Below are 16363 nucleotides of genomic sequence, written 5' to 3'. Positions count from 1 at the left end.
AATGCTGAGTTCCACACAATTCCTACTCAATTTACAAGTTAACTTAATCGTTTTTACAAATTAAGTGGACTGAACATTAAACAATTAGGTTGTCTGAAAAAAAGTCTTAATAATTGTGTTGTTTAAACTCATTTTAAATAAGCAGATTGAACAAGCAGCAAAAGTCATTTTTTGAGTGTACATTAAAGTTGAAATGCATAATTTCTTAATTTATTTCATAAATTAAAAAAATAAAATTTTCTCCATTTTATAATGAACTAAAAACATAATTCCATGTTTAACACAACGGAGTTTAATGTAATTACTAAAGCTGCATCTGCTGATGTCTTCTGCCTTGTCTTCTATTAATCAGTGACAGCGTATTTATTTGTATTATATATATATATAAAATACAAATAAATATGCATTATGGTGGCGCAGTGGGTAGCACAATCACCTCACAGCAAAAAGGTCGCTGGTTCAGGAGTCTCGGCTGGGTGAGTTGCCATTTCTGTGTGAAGTTTGCATGTTCTTCAGTTTCCTCCACAAGTCCAAAGACATGCAGTACAGGTGAACTGGGTTGGCTAAATTGTCCGCATTGTATGTGTGTAAATGAGTGTGTATGGGTGTTTCCCACTGATGGGTTGCACCTGGAAGGGCATCTGCTGCATAAAACATGTTCTGGATAAGTTGGCGGTTCATTCCGCTGTGGCGACCACAGATTAATAAAGGGACTGAGCTGAAAAGAGTATGAAGGAATGAATGATTCATTTACACCATTTAATTGAAACATTTGTTTTTAGTTTGCTTTTTTGTAGCTCAACAATATAAAAAAAACTACCAAAAAGTTACATTGAATTTAAAAAGATGATTTCTGGTAAAGGCAGGCGACATGGGGGCTCAGTGGTTAGCACTATCCCCTCACAGCTTGAAGGTCGCTGGTTCGAGTCTCCCCATGTTCACGTGGGTTATCTCCGGGTGCTCTGGTGTCCCCCACAGTCCAAAGACATGCGCTATAGGTGAATTGAATAAACTAAATTGGCCGCAGTGTGTGTGTGTGTAAATGTGAGTGTATGGGTGTTTCCCAGTACTGGGTTGCAGCTGGAAGGGCATCCGCTGTGTAAAACATTTGGTGGATAAGTTGGCGGTTCATTCCTCTGTGGAATGAATAAAGGGACTAAGCCGTAGGAAAATAAATGAGTGAAGAATTTCTGGTAAAGGCATTCACCCCAATCCTCCCCATCAGTCTTCCTCTTCCCAGTACTGGGTTGCGGCTGGAAAGGCACACAATACATTTTCCAAACTTTAACACTGAAGCACAAAGTTAAAGGGTCATAAGGATCATTTTTTGACATTGACATTGAGATTATACAAAACATGAAAGCTAAATTAATATAGACAGAATAATATTTGGCCAAGATGCAATTATTTGAAAATCTGGATTCTGAGGGTAAAAAAATTACAATATTAAGAAAAGGTTTCTTTAAAGTTGTCCAAATTCACATAAATAATAAAAAAATAACTTTTGATAATAGTAAATAACTTTTTTAATAATGTAGGGAAGTTGCACCGTTTTTCATGGAACATGATCTTTACTTTATGGTTGATATAATGATTTAGTCTATAATTTTAACTCTCTTCTATTATCTCAAATAAAATTGCAAACTGGTTTGGTGCCACAGGGTCTCAATTGGTGAGTTGCTTTTGGAAAACATCTGGCAAAAACACAATTGAAAATGTAAATATCATTTATGTCATAATTAATGTTTTTTCAGAAGTTTCTGAGGAATGATTTAGGATCAGACATGTCAGGAATGCAGTGTTTATTCATTTAGCCTGGCCTCTAGAGAATAAACATGCACATGTTCTGTAATTCATTCCTTTCATTAAGAGTTCCAGAGTTTGATGCTTCGTTCCAATTCAGTTTTATTCCACTTTCATGTCAGTTTAAAGGGATGGTTCACCCAAATAAATAAGATAAATTTACTCACCCTTAACTAGTTTAAAATCTATTTAATAATCAATACATACACATATTAATAAATCTATTTAATAATCTAATTCAATCTATCTCAAACATCACAAGGATGAGTAATGTGTACAATTTCCTTTTTGGGTGAACTATCCCTTTAATTTTGCTCTTTGTGAATGAATTGGAGTATATGTTTTAGGATATGATATGTTTATGAATATGATAAGATATGAAAATGTGTTTGATCTGAGTTTGCAAATGCTTGTGACCATGAAAAAGCCAAGAGTCTCATGAGACCTCGACAGTAGGCCAGAGGGAAGATCCTGACTAACTCCCTTACCAAAGCTGCATATCAAAACATGTTGTTTCAAAGACAAAACCTTTCCTTCGTGTACAAGGAACAGTGTGCCATGTTTTATCGGTTAACCTCAGACCCTATGACTAAACGTAAATGTTTCTGTACAGTTGACTGGCGATGCCTCATTTTCTATGGCAGATGGAAATGTGAAAAACTCCTGTCTTAAACTCTGTGCAAACTGATTTAACTTTGACTGCTGCTCTTCACATGCTGGTCTCTCCATGGGCCTTAACTGTAATCCCCAATGCAATTCTCACTTATTTTCACAATTTATGGTTATAATGGATTCAAAAGAAGAGTTCACATATAGTCAAGCCCGAAATGATTCATACCCCTGCACTCTCAGAAATAAATCACAGATACACGAGCTGTCACTGATGTGATACCTTTTTAAAAGATACACATTTGTACCTAAAGGGTCCATATTAATACCTCAGGGGTATATTAGTACCTAAAAAGTACAAAAGTGTTCCTCTTAGAATTTTTAGGTACTAATACTTTTAAACTACCAATATGGACCCTTTAAGTACAAACGTGAACCTTTTGAAAACACGTCAGTGAACAGCTCGCGTAGCTTTATTTCTGAGAGTGTGGTATATAAATAATTTTGGGCGTGACTTTGATTAATCTTAAACAAAGACAATTTAAAAATTAATATCATTGACATTTTTTGTGTGTTTCATTACCGTGCTGTTTTGTTTAATTTGGCCCAATTTATAGAAATATGAATATATAAAAATATTATATACAGAAACTATTTCATTTTTTAAATTCTTTTGACTAATTAGAGTCATTTCTATTTGACATTGGATTATTTTGTATTGATTAATATTTATTAAAACATTTTTAAATTAATAAATAAATTACTGTAAACAATTATAGATTTTTAAATAAATACAACTATACATTCATTCATTTTCTTGTCGGCATATTCCCTTTAATTATCCCAGGTCGCCACAGCGGATTGAACTACCAACTTATCCAGCAAGTTTTTACGCAGCGGATGCCCTTCTAGCCGCAACCCATCTCTGGGAAACATCCACACACACTCATTTACACACACACTCATACACTACGGACAATTTAGCCTACCCAATTCACCTGTACCGCATGTCTTTGGATCGTGGGCGAAACTGGAGGACTCGGAGGAAACCCACGCGAACGCAGGGAGAACATGCAAACTCCACACAGAAATGCCAACTGAGCCGAGGCTCGAACCAGCGACCTTCTTGCTGTGAGGCGACAGCACTACCTACTTCACCACAATTTATACTAATCATTTTGATAATGCTAACACAGCTTTGCTCATGTTTCTGTTTTTTAACTGAATATTTTTGTGAATTTAACAAATTTATTTTAATAAAATATTTTGAATATTATTTATTGTAATTTTTTCTGTAATTTTATATATTGTCATATATATATATATATATATATATATATATATATATATATATATATATATATATATATATATATATATATATATATATATATGTATGTATGTATGTGTATATATATATATATATATATATATATATATATATATATGTATACATGACAATATATAAAATTACAGAAAAAATTACAATAAATAATATTCAAAATATTTTATTAAAATAAATTTGTTAAATTCACAAAAATAGTTGATATTTACCTAATAAATGACAATTGCTGACAGTTTTTGATTTTAAACTTTAACAGATTCCTTTTTTTCTAATAAAAATTTGTGTTTTAAAAATAAGTATTTATTCATTTTTCTTTATTCCTATTCTTTAGGAAATATTTTGGTACATTAAAAAGTGTGGTCATGATGACCATCCGAGGAGATAATCCAACTAAAAATAGTGCTGCAAATGTCGCTAAATGCAGTATTTAAATCACACAAGGAGATCAACTGCAAAAAGGTCTACTTTTTGAGAAAAAAAAAAACAGCCCTTACTGGCTGGCCTGAAGTCAGATTTATTAGCTCCATTTGAATTTTACCTCCTTTTTCAAATATTTCCCAAATGATGTTTAACAGAGCGAAGAAACTTTCTAGAGTATTTCCAAAAATATTACTAAAACAAAAATCTTGTTTTATTTTTGCTAGAATAAAAGCAGTTTTTAATTTAAAAAAGTTTAAGGTCTAAATTATTGGCCCCTAAAGATATATATTATGTTCAATTGTCTACAGAACTAACCATCATTATACAATGACTTGCCTAATTAACCTAGTTAAGCCTTTAAATGTCACTTTAAGCTGTATAGAAGTGTCTTGAAAAATATCTAATATTATTTACTGTCTTTCTTCATAGAAAAGATAGAATCAATCAGTCATTAAAAAGAAGATATTAAAACTTATGTTTGGAAATATGTTGAAAAAAAAAACTTCTTTCCATGAAACAGAAACTGGTGGAAAAACATACAGAGGAGCTAATAATTCCGACTTCATCTGTATATGTGCTATATAATATTTTAGCCTGTATTTGACCATGACATAGGCAGGAGAATATGAAAGACCATTTAAATGACATTTATTATTTTGTTAATATTGTACAGTATGTTTTGAAAAACGATCGTAAAAAATGTACAAAATAAATGTTAATATATAAAGGTAGCTATAAAGAATGAAAAGATTAAGTTATCAATGGCGGAGAAAAATACAATCATCAACTTGCAAAAAAAATCTTGCAGTGACTCTCTATGATAAAGCCAAAAATACAAAGTTTGATACGTTAAATAGTTCATACAGTATGTGTGTTCAGACTCTGCATTATCCAGCCATCCACAAGATGAAGGGAATGATGAAGGTCGGAAGTGCGGTCGACGGCGCTATTCCAACAAAAAACATGGAAAGCATCCCGATGACAGTGGTCAGGAGAATGCTCCTCTGGTCCCGGATTATTGACTTTAAACTTTCGCAGAACTGTTGAGGGAAAAAGATGGCATGTGAGATTCAGCGCACTAAAACAGACCCAGAGCAATCTGTCATTCGCGGTTGTGTTTTTCTGGGCGCGGATCTCGATCCGAAACCCACCGCCACTGAATGAAGCTGTTGTTCCTTTTTGCGCTAAAATGACCCAGATTTTCTCAAAAGCTCCCGGTTAGCCAAATGACGTGAAATTACGTTGACAGAGGAGAAGGAAGTAGCTGATTGAATAAAGTAAGAATTGGGTAGGGTAGCTTTACTATGCCAATCTGGCAACTCAACACTTTTTAGTAGCTAGCACATATTTATTCGATTAAACAAATGCCTTAATAGGCTACGTCCACAACTGCTTTCCATCTAATAAACCAAATATCTTAAATATATAATTTAATACCAATGTTTTTGTCGGGCTTAGAAAAAAAATAGATAGCAGTTGTGGATAACATGAATTACACAAACGATATTTAATTAGGCTAATGAAATTTGTCATTTATTAATTGGGCTTTTTTGCATTTTAAAGTGTATAGTAATAAGGCCAATAGAGTTATTTTGTTTTGAAATTTAAGTTATAATAAGACAATCGACAATAATCCAAAAAAAGTGCAGGAAGCCATTTTGTTGTCATGTGACAAAGAATATGCTATATATTGTATGTTATATTTTATGTGTATTATTATTATTATTACTAAAGAAAAAAGCCTAAACTATATTCACTATTTAAGTGAAGTTATATTTTCCTTAAAAGTTCTTAAATTTGTGAAAAAATAATAATAGTAAAATCAATCAAAGCTAAAAATTGTATTAAAAAAAAAGTCTGAAAGTTTTATTTAGGTCAAATAGCAATTAATATGTATTTTGTAGTTTTAATTGTTATACATATATGTATATATATATTAGGCTAATAGTTTGTACAAGGTATGAACTTTATAATAGTTTTTTTTTAGAACTAAATGATTTGTTATGTTTATTTATATTTATTAAACATTATTTGTTCAACTATCTATCTATCTATCTATCTATCTATCTATCTATCTATACAAGACCCTTCTATAGCTAGCTTAAAGTGACATTTAAAGACCTAACAAGGTTAACTATTTAGGGTAATTATGCAATTAGGCATTGTAAAATGATGGTTTGTTTTGCAGACTATCGAAACTAAAATAACTTTAAAATAGTTAAAAAAAATAATTCTCTTCTAAAAAAAAAAAAACCCTATTGAAATAAATTCTAGAAAATAAAAATATTCTAGTCTACATAAAACAAATAAGACTTTCTCCAGAAGAAAAAAATATTATCGGACATTCTGTGAAGATTTCCTTGCTCTGTTAAGCATAATTTGGGAGACATTTTAAAAAAGAAAACAAATCAAAGGGGGCTAATAATTCTGACCATAACTGTATATAAACAAATAGATTTTTAAACATAATTTATCAATTAGTCCCAAAAATAGTGTTTTTTTCAGCATTTAAAATTCATATTTTCAGTACTATATTACTTAATCTAGCATTTGTAAAGGGATTTCTAAAGGTAAAAAGTTTACATATAGCCCATGTGAACATTTCAAGAATCATATTTATTTGTCTTTGTTTCATTAGCCTATTCATTTTTTATATCTGTCTTAGTGTAATTCTTGCCATTTAAAATTTATATATTTTGTATAAAAAGGGTTTCTAAAGTTTATAAGAGCCTAATTTGACTGTTTTACTGTTAAACGTATTTTACCAACTGGAATATAGTCTACATGCATTAACAAACTATTAAAAGTTCCAAATCACATTTGTGCAGAGCTAATGAAAGCTTGTATAAAATGCTAACGTTACACTTTCTAATCTACAATATACAAAAAAGTTCTGCTCTCCATCTGTATTTTGTCTTCTTTCTAAATAGGCTTCTGCTTAATTTATCTTCTATACATCTCGCAAGTTTCAGCAGAAGAAAAGCGCGAAATCGACAACATGTAATGATTAACTTGTAATCACAGTGAAGTCTTCACTCGGCAGAAGAGCGTGCAGATGTGCATCGACAGTGTTACCTGGTCCGTCTGCAGGCTCACCGCTGTGCCGTAGCGGCAGTAAGTGACAAAATGTTCGCAGTTATTCCACATAAGACTGTAGGGAAAATGACCGACAAGTTTTTCGGCTCTTCTGGCGACCTCCTCAGCAGCCAGCGGCTGTTTTCTCAAGGTAGTGTCCATCGTGTTCAGCAAAATATTGGACCCGTAGGCGAAATCCTCCACTGTGTCCACCCGTACTGAGGCGTACTTGTAGAGCACACCGAGAAGCAGTCTCTTGTTCGTCACTACATTCTGGAGGTGACTTTTGTTGCTCGTCAGCACCGGCAGTATATCAGGCATGAGGTGTGCGACTTTGTTATCGCCGAGGTAAATGCCAAAATGAGTGAACAAAGTGCGCGGAACCTCCAACAGATCCCCGCGCTGGAAGTAAGTGCTCTCCTCGCGTCGCTTCGTGCATCTCTCTTGCTTAGAGGAAGTGGTGCTGAAAAAGTTGAAATGCGCTAGAAGTAAGGTTTTCTCCAACAGCAAGGAGAGAGAATCTAACATTTTGCAGTGCTGCCCTGGTTCTACCTCCGCGCTTGGTTTTATTCTAAGGAGCAGCGGTCTGTCGTGACGTCACGACCCTAGGGGAGAGACTATTGGCTACCAGTGAAGAGCTGTGAAAATGAGAACATCAAAGAATAAAGGAATACTTTTAAAAAACGGGTTCAGAAGGTCGCTGGTTCGAGTCCCGGCTGGGGAAGCTGGCAGTTTTGTGTAGGGTTTGCATGTTCTGGCAGTGTTCGCGGGGTTTCCCCCTGGTGCTCCGGTTTCCCTAACAGTTAATAGTATAAAATAAATTGGCCGTAGTGAATGTGTGTGTATGGATGTTTCCCAGTACTGGGTTGCAGCTGGAAGGGCATCCACTAAGTAAAACATTCTGCATTCTGCTGTGGCGACCCCTTATGAATAAAGAGACTAAGCTGAACTAAAAATGAATAACTTTTAAAAAAACTTTATAAATGAACTAATGTGTGTACAATTCTATCAAATATTTTGGGTGGCGCCATTGTGCCAAAACTATTTTTGAAATTATCCTTATTTTAAAGATTTAGATAATAAAAATAAATAAATATGTTTGGTTAAAATTGCTTATTTTGCATTTTATACAAGTATAATAATGTATTTTATTAAATAAAAAATTATACCATTAATTGCATACGCTGGCACACATGTTTAATTCAAAATCATTTAACACAAAACTTAAACCCGCATACCCCTCAGTAAATGTGTAGTTGCGCTCCTGGTCCTCAGTACATGTCCAGCCAACGCAATCTCACGCCAATTCGTAACTTTTTGATTTAGTGGCTAATTTCTAATCTAATTCTTACAATTTAGTATGACTTGCTCATCATCCAATGACGGTTGGGGTTAGGGGTGGTGTTGGGTGCCACGCCTCCTTTTAAAAATCGTACATTTCCCTGACCTCTCCATAGTGTTTTCTCCTCCATTCTCCTTGTTCGCAGGGAGGCCCGTATATCTTTCTAAGTACTTTATTCCCAAACACTATAAGCTTTTCTCTTCTTTCTTTCTTAGTCTCCATGTCTCATATACATACAGTAATACTGGAGATATTATTGATTTGCACAGTCTATTTTTTGTTTTGGGTGGCAAGAATTTTAATGAGAGTTTTCTGATCTATATGTAACGGAGGCCAGCTAGTAAGTGCTGTGCAGGTAAACCTCGCTCTTATGACCTCTAAAGGTGCTCTAGCGACAGACGCTGGGGCCATGGACTTAAGCCTCCTTGGTAGAGCAACCGACTCCCATGTGGAAGGTCGTCGGTTCGATACCAGCTCGGAACGGGTTGGGTGGCGTAGGACAGACGGTGTTAGACTGTAAAACCCACCAGTCAACTTTATCAAATGAAATGAGTGTAGTCATCTTAAAATTTACTGAAAGTAATCCTACTCATTTGAAATAAGTTTTGAACTCAGTGTTGAAGGTAATGAGTTATTTAAATACTTCATAACTTCAACTTAAATGGAGTAAGTTCATAGTACTCATATAGATTCGTTTTTCTTTTTTACTCAAATGGTTTGTTGCAATCAATTTCCTCAAGTGGTTTGAGTTGCTTTAACTTATTGGGTTTTATAGTGCTCAGTTGGTTTGAGTTCTCTTCATTTATTGGGCTTTACTGTGCACAAATGTCTTCATTTACTCAAATGGAGTAAGTTCACAGTACTCATTAGGATTAGTTTTTGGTTTTTGAACTTAAATGATTTGTTACAATCAATTTCCTCCTTTACTTTTTTGGGTTTTACAGTGTACTTCTTACATTATTTTATTTATAAAGAAACCTTAATGATTATTTTTTGCTGGCAACTGGGAACAGTGGTTTGTTCTAAAGACAGTCAGAAAAAAAAATAGCTTAAAGCGGCTAATAATTTTGTCCTTAAAATGGTTTATAAAAAATTAAAAGCTGCTTTTATTGAAGCGGAAATAAAACAAATAAGTCTTTCTCCAGAAGAAAAAATATTATCAGACATACTGTAAAAATTTCTTTGCTTTGGTAAACATTATTTGGAAAATATAAAGGGGGGATAATAATTCTGACTTCAACTGTAAACATTTTAGTATGTGTAAATCATTGTTAACACGTATGATAGTCATCATTTTTGGCACAGAATTAAAGTCTGTATTAAATATGTAGTTTTTCCTTCTTTCTGTTGATCTATCAGACTAAAACTGGCCCTGTCTGGACTTTCTCTGATGTAGGTAGAAGCGCGGCGTAGATAAATGTGGAAAAAGTGAGAGCAGAGCCGTTTGGCCAGCGGTGGTTTGAGAGCTGTGCTGTGCCATGTGGCAATAATTAAAGCCCACGATACATTCACCCAGACCGCACCAAAACAAGAGCTCCTTTTACCAATAAGCCGGGTTTCTTGCAGGACGTGCCGAGAGAACACATGTCGACACTTGATTAAAACTCCCCGTCACATTTCCAAAACCCAGAAAAGCCCAGAGTTCACCAGGAGCAGCTACTACTAATGAATACCAATAGCCGCTAATGGTCTTAACTAAGAGTGTGTCAATGGTGTGTCAACATCTGATTGTCTTGTAAATAGCCCAATCCCACACAACTCTTAATGCTAAGTTTACAAAACCCAGGCATTAATTGGTAAAATGATGCAAAACGGCCAGATAAAGCAGAGGAATTAAAGCCGCCCTCCCCCTGAGGTTCAGTTTAGTGGGCCAGCGATGATGGACAGGAGGAGAAATCAGTGTCACAGTGCTAACAAAGGTGTCCCAGTGAGGGCAAAAGCTGAATGTTGAGTGATTAGTGATTACTCTCTCTCTCTTGCTTGTTTGAACAGCACTGGAGCCCTGAAGGATAGTGGCTGATAAATGACAAGGCATTCATCTTCTTGTCCCCTGTTTTGTCCTCCAGCATCTCAGCGTCTGTATGTGACGTCTGAATGCGCTTGTGATGAATGTGTGAGTTTGTGTGTGTGAGAGAGAGTGATTTGGGTTTATGCGAGCGTGTGTGTGTGTTTGTTGTGAATGACACTCTGATGCATTGAGAGCAAGCCAAGAAGCTGTGTGTGCGCACAATGAGGAACTGCTGGACGTGTCTTGTCGGGCTGTTGACAAATGAACTCTTTAAATGTCTGGCCTTTTAATTTGCCATTGATCGCTCGGCGCTGGTGAGGTCATGCTGTTAGCGCATGCTAATGCGGGTCAAAACATCACACTTTTGAATTGTTTCCCATAAAACCTAATGAAAGAATGCGTTAATGTGTTTTCGGCCTGCTTTCAAAACACTGATATGCGTTGACCTACACTGTAAACAAAACATCTGTTAATGGGCTATATGCACAGCTAGTGTTTTTCAGCCAATGATGAACTTCAGGTGAAAGGTTTATGAGACTAATTTCAATTTTACAACATCGATGTTGTAATGTACTTTAAATATATTCAGTTACTTAAGCATTCATTTGGTTGTTAAAGACCGTTTAAACGCAGGTGCCGTCATTAGCAGCAGGCTAGCGCAGAAATTCCATTGAAAATACTGGGGTGAAATTCCTTCGCATATTTTAAAGACATGGCACGGATAAATATAATTTAATGCAGTGCTTCTTGTTTGGTCCGATAGCCACTTTACATCCCAGGCAGGCAGTGAAGATTGTTGTTTTTTAAAGAAATTAAATATTAAATGCGCCAATTTGGGATGGCATGACAATTCACCAGGATGACAATTCACCAGAAGCCCTGGGGCTGGCTGACTGAAATTAAAGGTCTGTGTGCAGATATCCCATTAAGAGTTTCTGTATCTAGTGATTCATAAGTGTTTTCTGTTTATTTACAGTTGTGAATTGCATTATGGGGTGTTAATCTTTGCTCTTGTCAAATTTTGATGTTGAAAATTCATCACTACAGTTTAAAAAAGAGACTTTTATTGACATTTGAAATAATATGATGGATAATAAAATAACATGTAGAGAAAGAAGTCTGTAAAATCACAGAAAATGTACTGGCAGCTTACTATTAGGTTTTTGTAGCGTAATATACAACACCAACCTAAACAATAGGCATGGGCCGTTATATCTACTTTTCCACATTGAATAATATATTTATATATATATATATATATATATATATATATATATATATTAGGGATGTGCGGAGCAGCCGGTATTTGTATTTGTATTTGTATTTGTTGAGGGGGGAAAAGTATTTGTATTTGTATTTGTATTCGAGTAAAATTCAAAATGGCGCAAAAATCTATATTTTTTCTATTACACTTCTAATTTACGTTATAGTGAAAGTATTGTTTAATTATACTCATTATATAAATTATAGACATGCAATATTGGTTGTTGTTTTTGAACATGTGACAAGAAATGTCATTGAAAAGAAAATAACATAGAAGTCATTATCTCATCCATGGTTAAACCAACAACTAATAAAATCCCATTGTGAATATTTTGAACCCCACCATCACTGTTCTTGTTGAAGGACACTGAATAGACAGAATAAAAACAAATAATACTTCAAAAAACTGTTCTTCTTCTGAAAGAACTTCTTTCCAATGCACAGAATTCCAAAAACTAAATTTAACTAAATAAATCTAAATAAAACCCTGCCTGGGAGATCTGGCAGAACAAAAGTATTCTATATAATGCTAAAAGATACAGCCCTGCTATTATCATCTGCCAGCCACAAAAAAGACACAAAGTTTGTTTGTTTTTTATGTTTGAAACTGACTTGCTGGGGCAGAATGTGGCTGTGTTGATGGTTTGGTGCTTGTGGAGGATTTAGCAGAGCATAGCTGGGCTGATTGAGGGGATTGATGCTTGTGGGGGGTTCACAGACAGTATCAGGAGAGGATGCTTTCAGTACATGTGATAATACATTACATAGAAGGTTGCGCAGTGGCACAGTGAGTACCACTGTCGCCTCACAGCAAGAAGGTTGCTGGTTCGAGCCATGACTGGGTTCTCCCCATGTTGGCGTGGGTTTCTTCCGGGTGCTCCGGTTTCCCCCACAGTCCAAACACATGCAATACAGGTGAATTGGGTAAGCTAAATTGTCCCTATTGTGTGTATGTGTGAAAGAGAGTGTATGGATGTTTCTCAGTGCTGGGTAGCAGCTGGAAGGGCAGCCACTGCGTAAATCATATGCTGGATAAATTGGTGGTTCATTCCACTGTGGCAACCCCAGATTGATAAAGGAACTTAGCCGAAAAGAAATGAATGATTATGCATAGGAGATGTTGACAGATGTTTAATATCTCTGCCGATTTCACTTTTGCACACATTATAACGTTACAGTATCAGTTTGTTTTATCTGCAGCACCACTGACTGTACAATTCTTCCACAAAGAACATGTTTTTTTTTTTTTTTTTGACTGGTGGAGGACCAAGAAATGGCTCAGAAGCAGTCTCACTCTTTTTCTATTCGGGTGCCCAAATGTATTTGAGGAGTTTCAAGTTAATAAAAAGTGACGGGAAGCTATGCTAAGGTTAACTAGCCTATAGCATATATCTTGCTGTCTGCAAAAGACAGTAATGTAGACGTACCATATAACTCCCATAAGTGCATACTATTCGACACAACTGCACAAGCATCGTTTTAACCTTTATAAACGAACGTTAACGTTACACTGTCAACAGTCTATTGTCTAAATTACCGCGCTAACAGAGCTAACGTTGCGTAAACAGAGCACCCGGTTGCAAACTTCCCGATCCCGATCAAACTCCGCTACAAGTTTATAAATTGCATCTGGAACCCAATTAAGGTACAAAAATCTATTTAACAAAAATAGTGATGCAGATAATATTTTTTTTCGCTCAGCCGAGCCTTCTCTGTCTGTATCTGTGGAGAAGATTGTACCAGACACCTCCGCCCCGCCCTCCGACTGAGCGTCTCACTCGCTCTCTCGCGCTCTCGCGCTCTCGCGCTCTCTCTCTCTCTCTCTCTCTCTCTCTCTCACTCACTCACTCACGCGGGCATGCACTGTGGTCTCATGAGGAAACGCTGCTTTTTGATATAGTGCTTTTCTTGCTCCCGAATACAAATAATTTTTCAAGTATTTGTTCGAAATAAGTATTCGTAAAAACACGCTATTCGTGCCTTTCCGAATACCGTATTCGGGTTCGGCTCCACCCTTAATATATATATATATATATATATATATATATATATATATATATATATAAATATATAAATATATTTTTCCCTCTCCGCTGTCGCCACTGCCTCGCATGGTTCAGGATTGGTAGAGCTACGCATCGATGAATTGGCTCTTCAGTGTTTGAACTCTCAGTAATGATTAAATCACACTGAACTGAGCTAAACTGAACTGAACTTAAACACTAAAAACTGAACTACACTGTTCCAGTTACTGAACCACACTGTTCCAGTTACTATGACCATTTATGTGAAGCTGCTTTGACACAATCTACATTGTAAAAGCGCTATACAAATAAAGCTGAATTGAATTGAATATATACATACATACATACATACATACATACATACATACATACATACATACATACATACATACATACATACATACATACATACATACATACATACATACATACATACATACATACATACATATATATATATATATATATATATATATATATATATATATATATATATATATATATATATAATAATAAGCTGCCAGTACATTTTCTGTGATTTTACAGACTTCTTTCTCTACATGTTACTTTATTATCCATCATATTATTTCAAATATAAAACAATAAATCATTGTTGACTTCTGCTGTCTTCATTAGATTAGAGACACAGTTTTCCTCTGGAGATTAATTTCCCCTAATAACTTAATTAAATAGTCCTAACACACACACACAAAAAAAGTAAATATATCGAAGAAATAGAAAAATCACAAATATGAGCGCAAATGCATTTGCTATTTAAACAACGTGGTGCAAAACGTCAAAATTACTCTTGTGTCGAGTTGAAAATAGCAAACAACAATTGGGTCGGCTGTATGACAAGGCCCTAAGTGTATTGCTGTATTGTATATATATTAAAGGTAAATTTGTGTTTTAAACAAATACAAATTTTTATTATAAGTATAAAAATACAACTGAATTTTATTAATTATTAACTTAATTTAATAACCTTTTGACACGTTATCAGATTTTGTTGTGCTAATTGATTGCTAAAGCTTTTATCATGGGCCTAATCACGATGTTGACCTAAGCTGCAAAAAACACAAATTTAACAGGTATAAACAAACATTTGTTATTGCATTGGTTTTTTGTATATACATGTTCTGAGTAAATGTGTGTTTTAAACATATAAATTGATGATACGGATAATAAAGTACAATATATAACACTTTAATATAAAGTTTTATTAATAAATGTTAGTTTATGGATTAAAACCATCAGTCAGCCAGAGTGATTACAGTTATTATGTGATTAGTAGTAAAAAAAGAAATACAACTGAATTTTATTAGTCTTTAACTCCTTTAATAAAACAATTATAACCTTTCAATGAATTATTAGGCATTAACTAAAAAATGAATAACATCGCCTAAGATTAATAAATGCTTTTGTAATTTTCATCACAAGTTTAGCTGAATTAACTAATTTCAATGCCAGATTAACATATGTAAGTGGTCATGTAGGAAAATAAATAGCCTATTAAGTCTTATTTTCAACAATTTGAAGTATCTGCTTAGATAAACAAATCCTGTTAATACAACAATCTGAATATTTCTAAAACGTCTCAAAGTTAAAATAATATTGATTGATTGATTTTATTTGACAATTTTAACAAAAATATTTAAACAAGTCCAGTCCTCGATAGTCTTTAAAAATGAACGAGCAAATCATAAATGAAGTGCAAACATCATCAGCTCAGCAACTCGGCACAGCAAAATCCTCAACTTCAACTGTAAAACACTTTTTAATTTTCCTTCTAAAAACACTCTCAATTTGAATCTCTTTAAAGTTTTGTGGGCAAAACATTCCAAGCAGCAGAGCTAAAGAAGAATTTCTACCTGATTCACTATTAAATCTATATGGGTAAATATCCCTGCTACACGCTCTTGTAAAACGACAGTGCACCTCACTAACTAAAATACATAATAATTAAGAGAATATTTTTGGACCATTTTCTTAAAAATCTTAAAAACGATCACTAATTTTAAAAATGTTACCCTTTTCCAAATGTAAAAAAAATACTTTGACTATAATGTTCCTTATTTAAATGTGTCAGTGGAGGTACTTTCAAAACAATTCTACCCAACTTATTTTGAGCCGTCTGCAATTTATTTTTTTATTTGTTTTTAGAACTATCGCAGTACAAAAAAGCTGCAGCATAGTCCAAGTATGGCTGCACCAATGCACTAGCTACATTTTTAAAAGTTTGGGTATCTAGGAGCTCTGCCTGTCTTGCTAAATTTTTTGAATGGACTATAACAGCCATCTTTTCGCACGTCAAATTACTATATAAAATGCAACCTAAATATTTCACTTCCTGTTTTGGAGTAATAATTCGATCCCCTACTTTTATCTCTGACTCGACACATTTTCTTAGTTTTACAGCTGAACCAAATAAAATAAATTCATGAATTCATTATTCCAGTATTTTGACCCATGTG

General features: G+C 34.4%; 1 protein-coding gene across 1 annotated transcript; it reads right to left on the bottom strand.

Moving 5' to 3' along the window:
- Window positions 1–4770: 4770 nt before the first annotated feature.
- On the bottom strand, window positions 4771–7845 carry lratb.1 (lecithin retinol acyltransferase b, tandem duplicate 1). The gene is made up of 2 exons (NM_001440443.2): window positions 7253–7845; window positions 4771–5217 (listed from the first exon to the last, which is right to left on the bottom strand). The coding sequence occupies exons 1-2, from the start codon at window positions 7778–7780 to the stop codon at window positions 5065–5067; spliced, it is 681 nt and encodes a 226-aa protein (NP_001427372.1). The 5' UTR covers window positions 7781–7845; the 3' UTR covers window positions 4771–5064.
- Window positions 7846–16363: the final 8518 nt, after the last annotated feature.

The sequence above is a fragment of the Danio rerio genome, chromosome 1 (assembly GCF_052040795.2).
Source record: "Danio rerio strain M-AB ecotype USA chromosome 1, GRCz13ab, whole genome shotgun sequence".
Classification (NCBI taxonomy): Eukaryota; Metazoa; Chordata; class Actinopteri; order Cypriniformes; family Danionidae; genus Danio; species Danio rerio.
Note: the sequence above shows the minus strand (reverse complement) of the source record. Positions and strands in the feature narration are given on the sequence as shown.

What these genes read in the sequence shown, in the direction of transcription:
- lratb.1 (NM_001440443.2), bottom strand. Translation starts at nt 7,780, where the DNA reads ATGTTAGATTCTCTCTCCTTGCTGTTGGAGAAAACCTTACTTCTAGCG. An exon ending in TGAGCCTGCAGACGGACCAG is followed by an intron (nt 5,218 to 7,252) that starts GTAACACTGTCG and finishes TTCCCTCAACAG; the next exon opens with TTCTGCGAAAGTTTAAAGTC.